Below are 18,619 nucleotides of genomic sequence, written 5' to 3'. Positions count from 1 at the left end.
CCTCTCCTCGGTGCGTTCATATTATATGTTCATTTAATAGTTTATTATAATGATTATAACCAAAGAGAAGAGAGCAACACAAGAGACACAATAATAATAATTAAAATAAATTAAAATAGTAGCAACAAGTCTCAGTAGCGGTCATCTACCCCTTTTGACGTGTGACTAATGAAATGGAGAATGGAATAGTTAACCATCACAATTGTTGTTTCCCAGGTCATTGTGAACTTATCTATACATAGTATCAGGTATCTATTTAAAAGCCTGATATGTAGGCAAGTTCACAATGACTAGTGGTTTACTAGCAAGCCTGCTACTCTCTCAAAAATAGTTTGTATAATTTATAAATTTAAACCAAAACTAAAAGAATTATATATATTAAAAATCTCTTTTAAATCTTTTCTCCTTCTTTTGGTTTCCACCAGCTCCATCCGTTTAGGTGTGGTTGTCTTTTTAATATATATGTATATTATAAATAATTTTATTTTATTTATTTATTTATGTTTAATTCTTTTTTTTAACGAACATAAATGACTGTAAGAGTTAAATAATTAACATAGTTGATAGTTGTGGTAGCAAATTGTGGAACCAAATGACTTGGTAAATAGTTGTTGAGGGTGACTTGATTGTTGGTGTCGATGTTGATTGGAGCATGACTAGCTACAAGGTAAAAAGTCTTTCCAATGATGAGATTATGAGCATTGGGAACGGTAATGGTCAATTGAGAGTATGAGTCGAGATTGATGGCGCCTTGGATTGCAACGGAAACCGAACCGGTGGTAGTGGCCAATTGATCAACGGTAATATCGACAGAGGAAGAGTCAGTGAGGTAGAGACCACCCGAAATGTAAAGTGGAGCAGATAAAAAGGCATTGGATTCACCAGAGAGATAGATTGAAGAGGTGGTAGTAGATACATTGAAAAAGAGACGACCTCCGTCGAAAAGGGAAACGGTACCATCCAAGTTTGAATTAGCAATGCTCAGAGTAGCTTGTTGGACGGTAATGTTTGGAATGGTGACTTGAGAACCACCTGCAATGATGACATTGGAAACTGGCAAGAGAGAGATGGTAGAATTTTTTACAAACGATATTTGAGAGTTGTAGAGAGACAGTGTAGAGTCAACGTTGACAATGACAGTGGTGTTGACTAAAGAGTTTATACCAGATGAACCCAATTGATTGTTTTTTCCAGTGTAATTAATGAGGACAAGTGTTTCGGCAGAGGTTGAAGTGTATGGAATGATGGTTTCGATAGAGGTGTTGTTGAGGTTGAATGTGGCAGTGGATCCATCAGCATTGTTGACGGTATTCAAGTAAAAGAGTGTAAAGTTTGATTGCAATTGCAATGGACTAGACTGTACAGTGACAAGAGAGTCACCGCGGAATTGAACCGATCCGAGAGAGTTGACTTGGCCGATGGTAATGGTATCGGCTGGACCAAAACTGACGGTACTACCTTGATCGTTCCAGATAAAGCCGATATTGACGATAATGGGTGAACCGTCTTCTGGGAGGGTTTGGTATTGGTTGGTGGCGAGGCGACCTTGGTTGGAGACATAGATGTTTGGAGCGGTCAAGTCATAGGTGACAAATAGGCCACTGTGGGGGGTGACTTGGACAAGACTGGTGACTCGGAGGTCATAGAAATAGGCCTGTGTGTAAATGTCGGCGACTTCAATCTTGGTCTCCCCGAGAATGCTAAAACTACCAGCAATGTAGTTTTTGCCATACAGATAGACTGTGGTTTGGTTGGCTACATGAAAGGTTCCTTCAAAAGTAGATCCATATTGAGAGTCAAAACTACCCAAACTATCCTGAGTGTAGAGTGATCCAGCTTCAAAGACACCAGTGTTGATCAAGGCATTGCAGTTTGAATTGAGAATGAGACTGGCTTGGTTGGCGAGTGTCAAGTTGTCGGCGCCAAACGCTCCACCACTGGCAATGGTAAAGGTGACATTACCACCAATCACAGTGGGGGCAGGTCCTATATCGCTTTGAGCAAACAATGTGAAATAGACAGAGGTGGCGGGACTACCAATAATGGTCAAACCGGCAAGCTTCAAATTGATAAATGAATCAATCTTTTGTGAATACTTGTTCTTTGAGTTGGAGTAATCGATCGATGCAATGTATTGATAGTTGTTGTTTGGCGAAACTCCTCCAATCCATACTGATCCATCATTGAAATCACATCCTTGGAAACAATCAGATGCAGTATTGAAATGAATCACTTTTTGTCCATAAGAAATAGACAGTAAAATTGAAATTAATATTAAAATTTGTTTTATCATTTTTTTTTTTTATAATGTTAATATAAAATATATATGATTATATTATATGTGTATATATTATATTAAATGATGTATTATATGTACAATTAAAAAAAAGGTATCTATATTTATACCCGAGTGAGTCAAGAAATGAATAAATTTTACAGAAATATTCATGTCACTGGTAAAAACGACGAACGAATGGAATAAAATAATATCCTCAGCAAGACTTTAATACGACGTCATGGAATTAGTCGAACCCATTCGATGGCAGAATTGACCCTCAACTGAACTTTTTTAGTACTAAACACAGGGACTGTTTTTATGAGCAAATCAACTCTGGTCAGTCTACAATCTTGTTTCTATAGTACTCTTACAGAAATCAAATTTAAAGAATAACAAACAATCTACAATCAATCATGCAACATCAGAGTATACTCTGTATCAGTTATTTCATTTTGGGACATCATAGGATATTGATAAATGGAAAGGTAACTGGAATAGCGATGGCTCCCAGGGAGGGAGTCATATAGTTTTGTTTTTGTTTTTTTGATATTTTAATTTATATTTATTTTTTGATATTTTGTATTTTATATATGATATGTATATTTGATTAGATTGATTAATTATTAATTTGATTGAAAAAAAAAGAAAAAGATTATTGTTGGAGTTTTGGAAAAAAGTATTAAAAAAAAAAAAGTACTAGAGTAGTACTAAAAAAAAAATGTAGCCACAAGGTTGGCAATTGAAAAAAAACAGACTACTGTTGCTGGCCAGCACAAGAGGTTGTTGGGATGGCAGTTGTTGCAACAGGTACTTCAACGTGTCTAAAGGGAGCAGCTGTGTGTTGTTGGAAGTGGTATCCACCAGCTGGTTGTTGCTCATGATGATGATGACCATGATGACCATGTTGACCATGTTCATGGTGACCATGGTGATGACCTGGATGACCATGTGGACCATGTTCATGGTGACCTCCATGTGGACCGTGTCCATGATGACCTCCGTGTGGGCCATGTTCGTGGTGTCCATGTGGACCGTGACCGTGATGACCTCCATGTGGGCCATGTCCATGATGACCGCTGTGGTGTTCGTGATGTCCATGTGGACCGTGACCTCCGTGTGGGCCGTGTCCATGATGACCGCCGTGACCGTGATGACCTCCATGTGGACCGTGACCATGACCGTGATGACCTCCGTGTTGACCATGACCATGACGATGTTGCATCTTTAATTGAAACTCTTCAAAAGTCATGACTGGATGTAAATCAGAAACACCACCATACTTTCTTTGCTTCTTGTTGATCTTTTCAACATAACGGTTGTAAATGTGCTTGATCTTTTCCTCCTTTTTGTGGATCTTGCCAAATCCCTTTTCCAGCTTCTTGTCAACCTTGAAGATCTTTTTATCTCTCTTGGCCATCTTTTTGTAATGTCTTCTTTGGTCCTTTGAATACAATCTCTTTCGATCAGCCTTGCTTAAAGTAAAGTATTCACGTGGTGGTTCAGCTGATTGAGGAGGATGAGGAGGAAAGTTGTTGATGTTGTTGTTATTGTTGTTTGGATCAACAGAAACATGAACAGGAATGGCACCACCAGTAGCAGGAGCAGGAGCAGGAGCAGGAGCACTGGGTAAACTACCATCCAAACCAATCTTTTCCATTTGTTGAACAAGATTTGGAATTTGGGGTTGAGCAGATTGAACCAAATTTTGAATAGTCGATTGCATTACTTGTAATTGACCTTCCAATTGTTTAATTCTTGCTAATAATAATACATCTCCACCTTGTTGTTGTTGTTGTTGTTCATTATTGTTATCAGATGACGGTTGTGATAATTGTTGTTGTTGTTGTGATTCTTCTTCAAAACCCATTGTTGTTTGTTATTATTATTATTATTGATGATGAAATGATTTGTTATTTATATTATTTGTTATTTGTTATTTGTTATTTATTATTTAACTGTTATTTATTGTAGTCGAATGAATGAATGGAATGATTTTGGTTTCTGTACAAATGGTGGTATTTAAATGTTATTATTATTATCATGCACTCTCTTGCACTAGCAAGAAAGTTTCTTTGGATGTTTACATTGTACGATTGATGAATAGTAGAAAATAGAGAATAATACTCTGACACCATGATGTGTTGATTACGTCGGATTACGCATTTTCACTTTTCGCTGCGCACATCATTATGATGACTCTAGAGATTATAATAGTACATCTATTTTGTTTCATTGATTGTGTACACTCGACAGACACTGATATTACTCTGATGATCGCAGATCGAACTGTGCGCATCTTGTGAGAGAGAAACTAAAAAAAAAAAAAGAAAAAGAAAATAAAATTATTTGTTTGGCTGTCGATCTCGATCTTCAAAGACAAACCAAGTACTTCGTCATCTCTCTCTTGTTTCATTTGAAATATTTTTAAATGTTTAAATCAATATTAAATAATCAAGTAATAAGAATATTAATATTTAAAAAAGTTAGAGAGATTACAGATCAGCTGTTTTATGGCAATGTAAAGACTGCGATAGAGATTGAATCGTCGTGTTCAATAAAAGAATACCTTGCCTATGGCTATGGTGACTTGACAGTGCTCGTTCAAATGTACGACACTGTCAAAGATGTGATGGGTACCAATCAATGGCCCATCTTGCATGCAGCTATCAAATATAGGAATATGGAGTTTGCAAGACACGTCTATCAGTATTTAATGACAACAACAACAACAATATTGATAGATAAATCAACACCAATTTACAGTACACATGTAGATACCGTTGAAAAGTTGGATATGATGATCAACATTCAAGCAAGATCAAATGGCCATCATGGTGATGGCGACATGACCTTTTTAAAAACAATTATTGGCAAGGCAATAGAGTCTGCTTGGCAAACCAACAATCTAGAATTTGCAAGAATCATACTATTAGATCGTTGCCAACATATCAAAGAAAAAGTAAAAGTAAAAGTAAACTTGGTACAACTACCCATTGATTTAGATAAAATGTATTTAAATCAAGATACATCAATCGAATTGGTAAGATTACTTTTTTCGATTGCAAACATGTTTGGTGGTAGTTGTTGGAAAGAGATTGTTAGAATGGCAATTATAATTGGTCGATATGATATTGTTGAATATCTATTACCAAAAATGCCGGTCGTCGACGATGATACAGTACTATATGTCATCGATGAAGCTGCAAAAAAAGGAAATTTGGAGATGATACAAACGATTCTACGTATCGTTCCAAACGAGCCAATCTTGGATGCTCATCTTTGTGCATGTGAAAGTGGTAGTTTGCCAGTATTCCAATTTCTCATGTCTCAATTCCCAGATATAACACCAAGTGAAATGATTCTAAATCAAGCATTGGATAGTGGACATTGGGAATTGGCAAAGTACATTTTAGAAAATGTTCCTAGTGCCCAACCATATCCAGTGGATGATATTCACAAGGATCTGTTAGAGATTGAAATATTGGATACACTATTACAAAACGATGAAAAGGTCGAATGTACATTTGCCAATGTGTATACGCTGGCAGTAGAGTTGGGTCGTTTTGACATTGTTTCACACTTGGACGCCAAATTACAAGACTTTGACAATATCTGTTTTGAATCGGCACTTCAACTTGCAATCATGGCACGTGATTTACAAATGGTCCAGTCCATCGTCACCCTTCATCCACATCAAAATGGGTTTGATTGTCAATACATCTTTATTGATGGACCGACCGAGTTGCCCGAGGAAATGGTTCGAGTATTGGCATCGAGTGAAATTAGTTTCAGTTACACTGATACAATCGAAGATGACACGTTGGGCAAATTGATAAAGAATGAATTCTTTTCAACTATAACTATACTCGTTCAATACAATCGAATTGCTTCAGTCTCTAAACAAATATTTGCCAATGCTTGTCTATCCAATAATCTCGAGATTGTTCAATTATTATATTCTATAAAGGGTACTCAAGTTTCTATCAGATCATTGGACAATGCAATCAAAACTGCTTGTTTTCCAATCATCAACTTTTTAATGGACCATGTCAAAATTGGATGTTATAATGCAGTTAGATTGGTCTGTCAAACCGGTCAAATCGAAATGATTAAATGGTTAATGACAAATGCAAATAGATTAATTCAATTGACTCACAACTCTGATGGTCAACAACAAATAGATGTTTCAACACCAAGTCAATTAGACTTTATATTAAGAAATCATTCTGACAAAAATAATAATGGAAGATTAATGAAGGCAGCATTTAAATATAATCAATTGGAAATGATTAAATATCTAGATAAACAACACAGAGAAACTATCAACTGTGACATTACAAGATTTAAATCATACAAAAAAATATCATTAGCAACCGTTAAATATTTAATTGGTAATCAATTAATTCGATTTAGTCAAGTGACTGCTATTGGATTAATACAAAGAATCGTACAAATCAATGGTTCAATTGATCTTTTACAATTTGTAATATCTCATTTCAACAAAATTCATGGGTCATCTTTAGAATTGGATACTATCAACCAATCAATGATCAATACAATCAATGAAACATTAAAAGAAAATAGATCTGATCTTGCAATCATACTATTTGATTTTTTTGATCAAAAACAATCAATCAATCAATCACTTTGGAATCAATTTTATCAAACTTCAATTCAAACTGGTAATCTTCCTCTTTTAATTTATTTATCAAATAAAATCAAATCAAATAAATAAATAAATAGTAAACAGGAACTTCTTCTTTTAATTTTGCCCATTCTTTTAAATTTAACAAAAAAAAATCTAATTTTCTCAATTGCCTTTTGAACAAAAGATGAGGATTTAAATGTTCATTTCAATCAATAATATTTAGATATATGTATATAGTGTAAATAACAAAAATGGATAAGAATAATAATAATAAAAAGAAATCAACAACTTCTAATGCAACTGAACAATCATCATATGATTTATCAATATTAAAAAAATATGAATTAATTTATGATCAAGAAGGATATTGTTTAGCATTTTCATTGGATCAATTAAATAATAGTAAAACTAGTGATAATAATAATAATGTAGAGACCAACCCATTAGCATTCTTTAATCATTTTGGATTCTTGGTGATAGAGAATGCATTGACATCTGATGAATGTGATAGAACACTTGGAGAGATATTTGGGATCATGGAGAGTAAGAGTACATTCAAGAGAGATGATCGATCGACTTGGAATGATTTCCCAGAGACTGATAGTATCGTTCAGTATGGTAGTCCTTCAAGGCCACCAATCTTTACACGTCAGTTTTTACTCAATCGATGTAACCCAAACATATTCAATGTCTTTGCAACTGTACTTGGTAATCAAGATCTTATGACCAATCATGATCGTTGTTGTTTCTTTAGACCTACTGAAACTGACAGTACTAGTGCGGACAAGATAGGAAAAAAGGAATGGTCAACCAAAGATAATGTACATTTAGATATGAATCCATTTAATTGGATGATGACTGATGGATCAGTTGTTAGAGCTGAATTGGATCGTCTGCGTTATGACAAGATATCAGAGTTTATAGTAGAGAATAATCAACCATCCCATTTGGATGGTACGCAGTTACAAGGTGTAATCAACCTACTTGATAACCATCTAGAAGACGGTGGGTATTGTGTAGTACCAGGGTTCCTACATTGCTTTGAAGAATATTTCAAAACAAAGACACCAAATTACACACAACCATCGACCAACTTTTCAAGCAAGGATCCAGTATTCAAGTATGCTCGTCGTATTCCAATGCGTAAAGGATCGGTTGTAGTATGGGACCAACGTATGCCACACGGATCCCTCTCCAACCATAGCTCCAATCCAAGAAGTGCCCAATTTATCAAAATGTTCCCAACCACAACCGTCTCTCAAGACCGATATAAATCTAGAGCCATTGTCCTTTCAAAAATCATCAATTCTATAGATGATTTCCCTAGTACTCCTCTTTCAAATCAATTATTTGGTTTAGTTGGAAAATATTAGAATATTAAAATAAAAAGATATTTAATATGTCATTGTCATCTGATTAATCGATTCGATTCGATGGTTCAAGTAAAGTAAACCTCGGAAATTAATTTGCTCGAGGTCAAAGGGTATGAAACAGATCGATTGATATTTTTGTTTTAATTGAATGATGAACGGGTGGGTGCGATGAATGATGATCATATTAAGATATTAAATTACACTACTACTACATTTGGAAGAAGGATGTTGAAAATGAAGAAGGAAGAAGGATATCAGATTGATTACAAACTTTAGTTTGTTTTGTTGTTTTTGTTGTTTACATAATATTATAGCATCTTTATCTCTATATTTATTTATTAGATATCATATCATATCATTATCAATACATACATCTATCAATCTATCAATATCTTCTTTTATTATTCTTTGTTATTATTATTACAGTGGTCAGATAATATTATCTGCAAACAACAACAAGTAGTGATAGATAGGTAGGGTGTTGTTCCTCCCCACCACTAGTGTACACTACTTGGTATTTTTTATTTCATCATTTTATTTCACACTAATGTATTATTAACTACAACATCATCATCATTCATTATACTAGCCAATAGTAATAGAATTAATAATAATAATAATATTAATAATTTATTACCCATCCTTTACAAACATTTTACAAACAATACTTTAAAAACACATTATAGGTAATTGTAAAACGCGTGTAAAAGACAAAGTAAGAAAGATAAGCATCTCTCATTTACTCATCCTACCAACCACTATTAATACTACTACAACATCGTCTAGTATTAGAAGACAGGGGGTGTGTCGATCCATCTGCCATCCAATCAAAAAAAACAACTACAACTTATTGGGTTTGGTTTTTGTTTAAATATTTAAAATCACAACAACAACCATCCAGACCAAACCAAACCAAACCAAACAATAGAATAGAATAAGAGTGCAGTCAGACTAGTTATTTATTGTTTGATTGTTCGGACAGTATATTTATATATACATATAGTTGTATCTGTGTCTGTCTTATCAATCTATCCATTATTATCCCCAATCATATTTATTTATTTATTTATTTATTTATTATAATCAATCTATTCTATTTATTACAATCTATTTATTTATTTATTTATTTATTTATTTATTTTATTTATATAAAGAATGAGCTCATTTATCAATAATAACAACAGATTATTACAGGATCACGAGATTGAGTCGTATGGAGGTGACTCATCACAAAATATAAATGATCTATTGGATGAGGTTAGAGGTGTAATCGATCAATATTTTAACAATAATAATAATAGTACTGTTAAGAAATCTCCTATTTCTCCATCTCAACCACAACAACCGCAATCCAATCAAACTATTAATAATATTCAAAATAATAATAATGTTCAAAGAGCCAATTCATTTGGACAAACTCCACTTAAAATATCATCAAGATTTCAATCACAACCTCAATTACCTTTACCCAACAACAATACTCAACAACAATCACAATCACAACAACAACAACAACAACAACAACCATCCAGACAACAAGTCAATGGAACTGGAAATGGACATAATATTGGATTATATAGATCAGTATCTTCCAATTCAACTCCATATCAACCAAATAATCAACAACAACAACAACAAGTTAAACCAATACAAAAAAAAAAAGATACAGAATCAACATTGTCAATTGATGTATCAAAAATTGGATTAAAAGAATTATCAACATTATTGAATCGAAGAAGAGAAGGATCTATTCATATCCGAGCCATTAAACAAATACTTGTACTCTATCAACAATCCAAACAAGTTGAATCGTACAAGAGCAAGTTTATCAATGAGGTGGTACAAGGTAGCTGTTTAAGAACTTTATTGTCATTCCTGACACTACAAGAACCTCCTTCAACCGACTGTTTCGAATACATTGTACAATTAGAATCACTCTATCTATTGGCAGCACTCACTGAAAACGATGCCATTAAATTATTTATCAAACAAACTGGAGACATTTCGACCATCGTATCCGTTCTCAATTGGGCTCAAAAGAGTCGATCCATGTCACTCATTTTCCCACTTTTGACACTTACCTCTAATCTAGCCACTCAAGAATCTTGTGCCTATGTTCTAAAAAGATCCGGTGCCATCCCTCCCATCTTTGGTATCTCAACCAATGACGCCATCCCAAAAGATTTACGTATCATTAGTACAAATACTTTAATTATTTTTGCAAGTTATTCTGGTAATTATTAAACAAAATATATATAATATTTATTTATTTATTACATATTAATATTTATTTCTTTTACTTTTTAGACCCAAAGATAAGTGAAATAATAATTGATAATTCAAATTCATTGACTACGATTATAAAACAAATTTATACCAATTCAAATATTCAACCTGGTGATAATCCAATGGAATCTATATGTATTAAATATTTGGATTTATTGTATCAAGTTTCAGATTGTGCCAAAACAAAAGCTATTGCCTATGAATGTGGTATTGAAAGGTTGGTTGAATTGTTAAGAGTAACTGAAATCTATCCTGCGGAATTAAACAAGGGAAATTATTTTAGAACTACAAATACCTCCAAAACCGATCCAACAGGTAACCAAACACTCTTACAATCAAAGGTATTGTCTTGTTTGGAGAAATTGTCATACCACGATAACAATAGAACAAAAATTGGCATTGCTGCCATTTATACAGTCCTTTCATTCTTAAAACCAATGCATAATATTCCATTTGATGTATTCAGATGGAATACTACTATACTTGAAAGAATTTTAAAATTAACTGTTCAATTATTAAATAATGGTAAGAAATTTTAAAAAAACAAAATTTAAAAAGGATAATGATATTAATATTCTTTTTATTTTTATTTTTTAGATAATGTAAAACAAGTATTTATGGATAAAAGTGGATGTAGTATTATAGTTTCAATGATATCAAAAGATTTTTTCCCATCTGTGATTGTATTGTCATGTGCACAGATACTTGGACAAATCGTTACACCAAAGAAAACAGAGAGTAGCAAAATCTTTTTCTCGGTTGAAAAGGTAATGGGAGGCGATATTGTACCATCTCTCATGAAGCTATTTAAATCGTATCCAGAGGAAAAAGGGTTACAACTTTTAATGTGCAAAGTGTTTATTCATCTTGGCACTAGGGATGAAAACAAACAAACTATATTTTCAGAAGGTGGTATTCAATTACTTCACCATCTCCTATGTAGTTCCGACATTGAAGTAGTTGCTTCAGCTACTGAAACTTTGGCTATTTTATCAAATAACAGTAAAGTATAAAATGAAAAAAAAAGAAAGGAAAAATAAGGAAATATTAATATTAATTATTTTGTTTTATTTTGTTAAAATTTAGAATTTATTCGTAAAGTTTTAAGATTATTAGATAGTATACCAATTTTAATTCAAAATGTTAATAGTAATATTAGTCAACCTATTCAAAAATGTTCAATTCATGTACTTTATCATATTTCACTTGATGGTTTGTATCCCAAAGAATAATAATCAGAAAGTTCTATATATAGATTTAATTAATTCCTTAATTTGTGTTTTATTTAGATGAAGGATTAATGTTTTTATTAAATGAAAATAATGGTTTGACACCAAATAGTATTAATGGATTATTATTTAGTAATGATTCACAAACACAGATTCATGCAATGAAAACATTATCAAATCTAACTTTGGATGAAGATTATCTTCAAAGATTTATTGCAAAGGGTGGAATACAATCTGTTTTAAATTCATTATATTCAAACAATGAAAATTTACAATTTTGTGTTTTAGAATTTTTAAATAGAATTATTCAAAATCGTATGTTTAAACAAAAAAAATAGGAAAATATAATATGTATGGTTATTAATATTATTTTAACTTTTAGCTGAAGCACAAGATTATATAATTAGTGAAGGATTAATTGATAGATTAAAAAAATTAACTTCACATGAAAATGTTACTAGACCTTCATCAATCCTTCTTCAACCATTAAAAACTTTATTGGTAACAGTTAGATCTTTGAAATTATCAACTCCATCTCCATCTGAATCTTCACCTCCAATTGATAGTATGTTTAACAAAAAAAAATGAATGAATTATATAATTAACTTTTTTAAATTTATTTATTTCTATAGGAGGAATGAATGGTAGTAAACAAAGTTATGGTGGTAATAATTATTCACCAAGATCACCAGTACAATATTCACCATTAAATTCACCAAATCATTTTGGTCATTCATCATCTCCATTACCACAACAACTCAATGGAGCAAATCACTATAATCAAGCATCGCAACAGCAATCATATAAACCACCAGATTTTAAAAAGATTGAATCAGTGTTGGTTAAATTGGATAGTAATCAATTGAGATCTGTGATTGTTGAAATGATAAAGGCAAATCCTACAATATCAGAGGTTTTACCGGTATCGATCAAAGGTGTATTGACTGGTAACACTTTACCATTCCCAACAGCATCATCCAATTCTATAAACTCTACACCTCAACAATCTCCATATGAAATGTCACCAAACCAACGTACTATAAATAATGGAGCATCATATCATAATGGTAACTCTCACCAAAACAACAATGTGTCTTCACCACCTCCTCCACCTGCTCCAACATTTAAGCAAAATCCACCAAACTTGAATGCTGCATTAAAGCAACCACAAGCACTTAGACCAGTTAATACAAACCAACACCACCAAAGTAACAACAATAGTAATGCAAGAAAGAGTTATAGACAATCAACTCAAGGATTTGCATCATTGATGGAAGAAATTAAAAGCAAGGTTGGATCTGGAAGAATAAGATTAAGACATATTGATACTCAACAAGAGATTGAAAATAGAAGAAAGGATCAAGTGATTGAAAAGTCTGGTACTCTATTAAAGGATATTGTCAACAAGGCTCAATCCCGTCAAGCAAGACAAGAGGCTAAAAAGGTATTAGTTGATTCATCCACCACCCAAGGAATGAAAGTTTGGAAAAAGGATTTCAATCTCTACAAACAAGAAATCCAATCATTGTTTAGAAGAAACATTAATTTGGCACACTTGCTCTACAAGATTTTAGAATCCACTGAAAAGGATTTCTCATTCCAAGAGGCCTATGAAATATCTCAATCACCAAACCAAGATCAATTGGCTCAATCACTGGTACGTGTTGGTTTGAATGTTAAACAATCTACCTTTATTCAAAACAATACCGACTTTGGTGGAGATGAAGAACAAATCGTTGAATATACTTCAATCATCCGACCAACTGGTTTACCTATCAAATTACTTCTTGCAACTATTGAAGGTGAATTAATTGCTAGACTAAATAAATAAAATTAAATTATTATTAGTACAACTACTATTAGTTTTTTTTTTTTTAAATATTTATAATTTTTATTTTATATGTGTGTATGTATCATTTTTAATTTGTTATTGTTATTATTATTAATTATTGTTATTTTATCGATAATAGGCTTGGTTATTTCTTAATTTTGTTTGTTGCCATTTACTTTCCAAATCTTTAACTTCCTTACTTGCATTCATCACTTGTTGATCAAGAGATTCAAAATTACCCATGTTTTGTTGTTGTTGTTGTTGTTGTAATTGTTGATTAAAATGTTGTTTTAAAAGTTCGTCTGCGCTTGATATCCCATTGACCCTTTGTTGATCAAACTGACCAATAAATTCTGTAAAATTTTTGTTATTAGTGTTATTATTTAATTGTTGTTGTTGTTGTTGTTGTTGTGGTTGTTGTGGTCTTTGTGGTGATGAAAAGTTTGAAAAAGAGTATGGAAAAGGTTGTTGGTTCATTTGTGGAGGTTGTTTCATCATGTTTGGATATGGATAGGGTGGATTCATTGGGAAAAGAGGAACTTGATTTGGTTGTGAAAAATTGGATGGGGATGGAATATTTGAAAACAAATCATCAACTCTTTTTGATTGTTGTTGTTGCTGTTGTTGTAATTGTAAAAGTTGAGTTATATTTTGTTGTTGTTGAGCTTGTTGTTGTTGCTGTTGTTGTTGTTGAGCTTGTTGTTGTAAAAGTTGTTGGATATATTGTTGTTGTTGTAATTGATCTTCATTCATTATTGGTGGTGATGATGATCCACCACCATTCATATAACCATTATTACCATTATTATTATTATTGTTATTATTGTTATTGATTTCATTTAATTTTTTAGTTTTGTTCCTAGATTCCTTATTTTTAGTTTTTTCCAATTCCAAATATTCATCCATTCCATTTTCTTGTTGTTGTTTGGGAACGACATTGAAACCTGGTGGTTGGCTTGGTGGTTGACCAAAACCAGGTGGTAATCCTGGTGGTGGTTGACTGACAACGCCTCCAAAACCTGGTGGTAATCCTGGTGGTTGACTGACGACACCTCCAAAACCGGGTGGTAGACCTGGTGGTGGAGATGCTACACTGGCACCTCCAAAACCTGGTGGTGGGGTATTGATCATAAAGCCAGGTGGTGGTGATACAATGCTATTGCCAGACTTGTGGAGACTTGGTCCTCTCCAGTCACCGTTTCCACCGCCAATGATGGCTGGGTCTTGGAATTGATGCATTTGCTTGGAGCTGTCCACATAGGAGGGTGAGTCCATTTTAGTCTCTGACAATCTCGAGTTGGAGAAACGAATGTTGATCGATGGGAACAATGATCTAAACAATTGTTGTGAATCTTCCAACGTGGCACCTGGTGGTGACGAAGTAGAGGTGGTCGTGGTAGTCGTGGTAGTGGTATTGTCGAGGATGTTGGTGGTGGTTGTAGTAGTGGTGGTGGTAGTAGTGGGCGAGTTGGGTGTCTGGTTTGATAAAAATGAATTTTCCATAGACAGACTAAGGTTTTCCATCAATGACGATGTTGGATTCAAAATATTATTATTGTTGTTGCTATTGTTTAATAATATATTACTATTGCTATTGTTGAGAGATGAAGATGAAGATGATGCATTGGACTTGAATCCAGAAAGGAAACTCTCAGGTACAATAAGTGGTGATGTTTGAAGGAATGATGATTGTTGTTGCTGTTGTTGATTGGATGAATCCTTTTCCTTGGCAAATTCAAAACGTGATGTCTTTCTTCTACCTTCGGATGGTTTTTGGGTTTCAGTGTTGAGGAGCAAGTCAATCATGGTCGACGACTGAGGACTGTTGCCCTTGATTGGTAACCAGTCAAAGTTAATGTCGGTGGGCTGGTCATCTGGAATCAACCCCTCCCAGTTGGCAATGGGCTCAACAATGTCGTTGGTGTGACTCTTGTTGACCATATTCTTTTGGCCGCCAATTGACATTGGCAATGATGAAAGGGTTGGTTGTATGGATTGAAGGATGGCCAGATCGGCAGCCTCTTTCTCCAAAATCTCTAATCTTGCCTTTTCCAATCTCTCCAATCTCTCCTTTTCTTGTTTCTCTTTTTCCTTTTCCAATTGTTTTTCCTTTTCCAATCTTTCCTTTTCCAACATTTTTTCTTTTTCTGCTTGTCTTTCCCTTTCCAATGACAATAGTCTTTCCTTTTCCATTTGTCTCTCCTTTTCCAATTGCTTCTCCTTTTCCCTCTCCAATTTTTCTAGTTTTTCTCTTTCTATTCTTTCCTTTTCCTCTTTTTTCAATTGAGTACCTGGAGATAAAACAGTAGATGGTGATGAAGGATCCTTTGATGATTTATCTCTCTTGTTTTTACCACCCAAAGATGAAAGTGGTGGGAATGAAGATGGTGGTGGTGCATTATTAACCATAAGTTTGGTTTCAGTAGTAACTGTATTACTAGTAGTTGTACTTGTACTGGTAATATTACTGCTGCTACTACTACTACTACTGGTTGTATTAATAACATTGGTAGTTGGAGTTGGTGGAGTAGTGATAACAGTGATAGGTGGTGGAGTTGGGACTGGGATGGGAACAACAACGGGTAATGGAACGGGTACTACAACAACAGGGACAGGTGCAGGTGTGGTGGCAATAACAGATGGTGATGATGTTGGTATGTTGTTACCAGAACTTGCCAACAATGATGCCGATGATGGTCCCATAGGGTTTCCTTCCATCATGTCGTCTTGCGAATTCTTGACTGTAGATGATGACATTCTCATTCCTGATCCCCACGATGAATTGGATGGTAATGGTCTCTCTTGAGATTTAGTAAGTGGTGGTGAAGTGGATGAGTTCATGGTCAATGCATCCGATGCCGATGGCCATTCCAATGGATTTAATGATGATGATAAATGTGTATTTGTAATATTCCATGTTTTCTATAAAAAGAATAGAAGAATATTAAATTATTAATATTAACTAACCATTATTATTATTATTATTGATCTACTACTACTTTGTGTCTACTACTTACACCTGAAGATGATAATGATTGATTGGTTGGTGTCGATGAATTAGATGTTGACAAGGAAATTGGTTTTTTATAAGATGATGATGTTGATGTAGTACCTGGAGTGCTGGATGACAAGGGTGGTTGACCACCTGCAACTGCTGCTGTTGGTGAAATCACAACAGCTGGTTCATTGTGACCAATATAAAGTCGACTAATAGATACGTAATTATAATTAGTAATTTGAAAAAAAAAAGAAAAAAATATCTGTCTTTTTTGTTTACATACTTTATATTTGTCATATCTTCCTTTGTAAAGCTATCATCTTCTTGACCCCATTCATGGAGATACATACAATCTGGATTATTACATTGAAGTTTTCTAAGGAAATAGGAACAATATTTGGTTGTTCCAAATGATGCTCTTTGAAAATAGAAAAAAAACAAAAAAAAACAAAAAAAAAGAATAATAAGTAACCAATCAACTTTGATCTTGTGAACTAAATTGCATACCTTAATGTTCTACCTTCAACGGTAGCACCATCAATTGATTGAATGGCAGATAAGGCATCTTCCTTTCTTTGATAAGTGATATAGGCACTTACACATGCACCATGGGGTGAATTGGCATTGTAAATATGATTCTTATTGATTACAACCTTTAGTATCTTTCCATATTGACCAAAATATTCATTCTTTTTTAATGTCTAAATGAGAGAATGATTGAATGATTAGATATAGTATATCTTTTTTTTTTTCTCTCTCGTTGTGATGATAAAGGGGAAAGTGTATCTCTCTACCTCTCTTATCCCATCCTACTCCTCGTTTCTCTCTGTATATTGTGATCACATACCTCTGGTTTTGCAACACCCATTGCAAGATTTGTAACATAGACCAAATTTCTTTGAATAACTCTTACAGTACTCAAAGCCTTCTTTATAGTGTCTGACGGTATAGATGAGCCTGATGTTGTTAAAGATGAAATGGTGTGGCTGCTACTACTGCTGCTGCTGTTGTTGTTGTTGTTGCTCGTTGATGATGTCGATGTTCTACGTCTCGACCGTCTCTCGTCTTCGCTATCCTCTTCATCTTCTTCATCGGATGAAAGATATGCAAAGTTGTCTTGATCATAGGTCTGACGACATGCAGGACATCTATTGTGTTCTGTTTCTCTAATTTTCTCTAAACAAAAAATGCATATCTAATTTGATTGATAGATTGATAGAAAGAAAGAGAGAAAAGGAGAAGATGGTATCAATTAGATAACTCTAGACAATTCGATCGAATCATTTTCTTTCTTTCTTTCTTTCTTTCTTTCCTCTTTCTCCCTCTACTACTACTACTACTACTATCTCTTTTTTGTTGATCTTAAAAATAGATAGATAGATAGGAATAGTCGACAACAATTCAATTTATATATTTATTACTTACTTGATATCCACAAGGACAAGGTCTGAATCTTCTATCATCCTTTGAAAGTACATTACAACAGAGAGGGCATAAATCATCATCGTCGTCTGCCATTCTCTACCTCCTTCTTTCTTCTTCTCTACTCTTTTTGTTATCGTGGTTGGTAAGGTTTGTATCTTTTCTTCTTCTTCCTCTTTAAAGTGATAGACAGATACACGTAGTAGTTGTTGTTATGATAGTAGTAGTTTAGACAAGTAAATACAAGTATAGACTATCCAATATAAAATGATCTGATGTTGTTGGGTTCTAGAACTTGGTTAATCTTTTTCTTTTAAAAATACTCAAAAGTGTCTTTTTTAAAGAATGTGTATTATTAACTCTTTCTCTTCTCTATTTCTCTCTCTTTGTTATTTTATGAGGTTGGATGTATTATGTTACTACTGGCTGACTTGTTGTTGTTGTTCAAGATAGATTGACCAAGTCTCACTCTCTCTAGTCTCATGAGGTTCGAAAAGACAAAAAAAAAAAAAAAAAATTAAATTTTTTTTAAAGTTTACTGTACCCAACTAGAG

General features: G+C 33.6%; 6 protein-coding genes across 6 annotated transcripts; 3 read left to right on the top strand and 3 right to left on the bottom strand.

The window, feature by feature from the left end:
• Positions 1–517: 517 nt before the first annotated feature.
• DFA_07815 (uncharacterized protein) lies at positions 518–2,293 on the bottom strand (the record flags this gene model as incomplete). Its single annotated transcript, XM_004355259.1, has 1 exon — positions 518–2,293. The coding sequence occupies one exon, from the start codon at positions 2,291–2,293 to the stop codon at positions 518–520; it is 1,776 nt and encodes a 591-aa protein (XP_004355311.1).
• A 739-nt stretch (positions 2,294–3,032) lies between these two features.
• Positions 3,033–4,145, bottom strand: cnrI (uncharacterized protein; the record flags this gene model as incomplete). Its single annotated transcript, XM_004355258.1, has 1 exon — positions 3,033–4,145. One exon carries the CDS (start codon positions 4,143–4,145, stop codon positions 3,033–3,035), a length of 1,113 nt encoding a protein of 370 aa, XP_004355310.1.
• Positions 4,146–4,253: 108 nt separating this feature from the next.
• On the top strand, positions 4,254–7,013 carry DFA_07813 (uncharacterized protein; the record flags this gene model as incomplete). Its single annotated transcript, XM_004355257.1, has 2 exons — positions 4,254–4,293; positions 4,762–7,013. 2 exons carry the CDS (start codon positions 4,254–4,256, stop codon positions 7,011–7,013), a joined length of 2,292 nt encoding a protein of 763 aa, XP_004355309.1.
• Positions 7,014–7,177: 164 nt separating this feature from the next.
• Positions 7,178–8,299, top strand: DFA_07812 (uncharacterized protein; the record flags this gene model as incomplete). The annotated part of the gene is made up of 1 exon (XM_004355256.1): positions 7,178–8,299. The coding sequence occupies one exon, from the start codon at positions 7,178–7,180 to the stop codon at positions 8,297–8,299; it is 1,122 nt and encodes a 373-aa protein (XP_004355308.1).
• A 1,155-nt stretch (positions 8,300–9,454) lies between these two features.
• Positions 9,455–13,645, top strand: DFA_07811 (uncharacterized protein; the record flags this gene model as incomplete). The annotated part of the gene is made up of 7 exons (XM_004355255.1): positions 9,455–10,532; positions 10,607–11,110; positions 11,183–11,587; positions 11,672–11,797; positions 11,875–12,129; positions 12,197–12,379; positions 12,447–13,645. 7 exons carry the CDS (start codon positions 9,455–9,457, stop codon positions 13,643–13,645), a joined length of 3,750 nt encoding a protein of 1,249 aa, XP_004355307.1.
• A 126-nt stretch (positions 13,646–13,771) lies between these two features.
• On the bottom strand, positions 13,772–18,161 carry DFA_07810 (RING zinc finger-containing protein; the record flags this gene model as incomplete). Its single annotated transcript, XM_004355254.1, has 6 exons — positions 13,772–16,567; positions 16,663–16,852; positions 16,927–17,061; positions 17,151–17,344; positions 17,491–17,817; positions 18,069–18,161. The coding sequence occupies 6 exons, from the start codon at positions 18,159–18,161 to the stop codon at positions 13,772–13,774; spliced, it is 3,735 nt and encodes a 1,244-aa protein (XP_004355306.1).
• Positions 18,162–18,619: the final 458 nt, after the last annotated feature.

Source organism: Cavenderia fasciculata, assembly GCF_000203815.1.
Source record: "Cavenderia fasciculata unplaced genomic scaffold Scf_ET2XIPL01COFD4-5, whole genome shotgun sequence".
Classification (NCBI taxonomy): domain Eukaryota; phylum Evosea; class Eumycetozoa; order Acytosteliales; family Cavenderiaceae; genus Cavenderia; species Cavenderia fasciculata.
The sequence above is the reverse complement of the archived record's forward strand: the minus strand, read 5'-3'. Positions and strand labels throughout refer to the sequence as shown.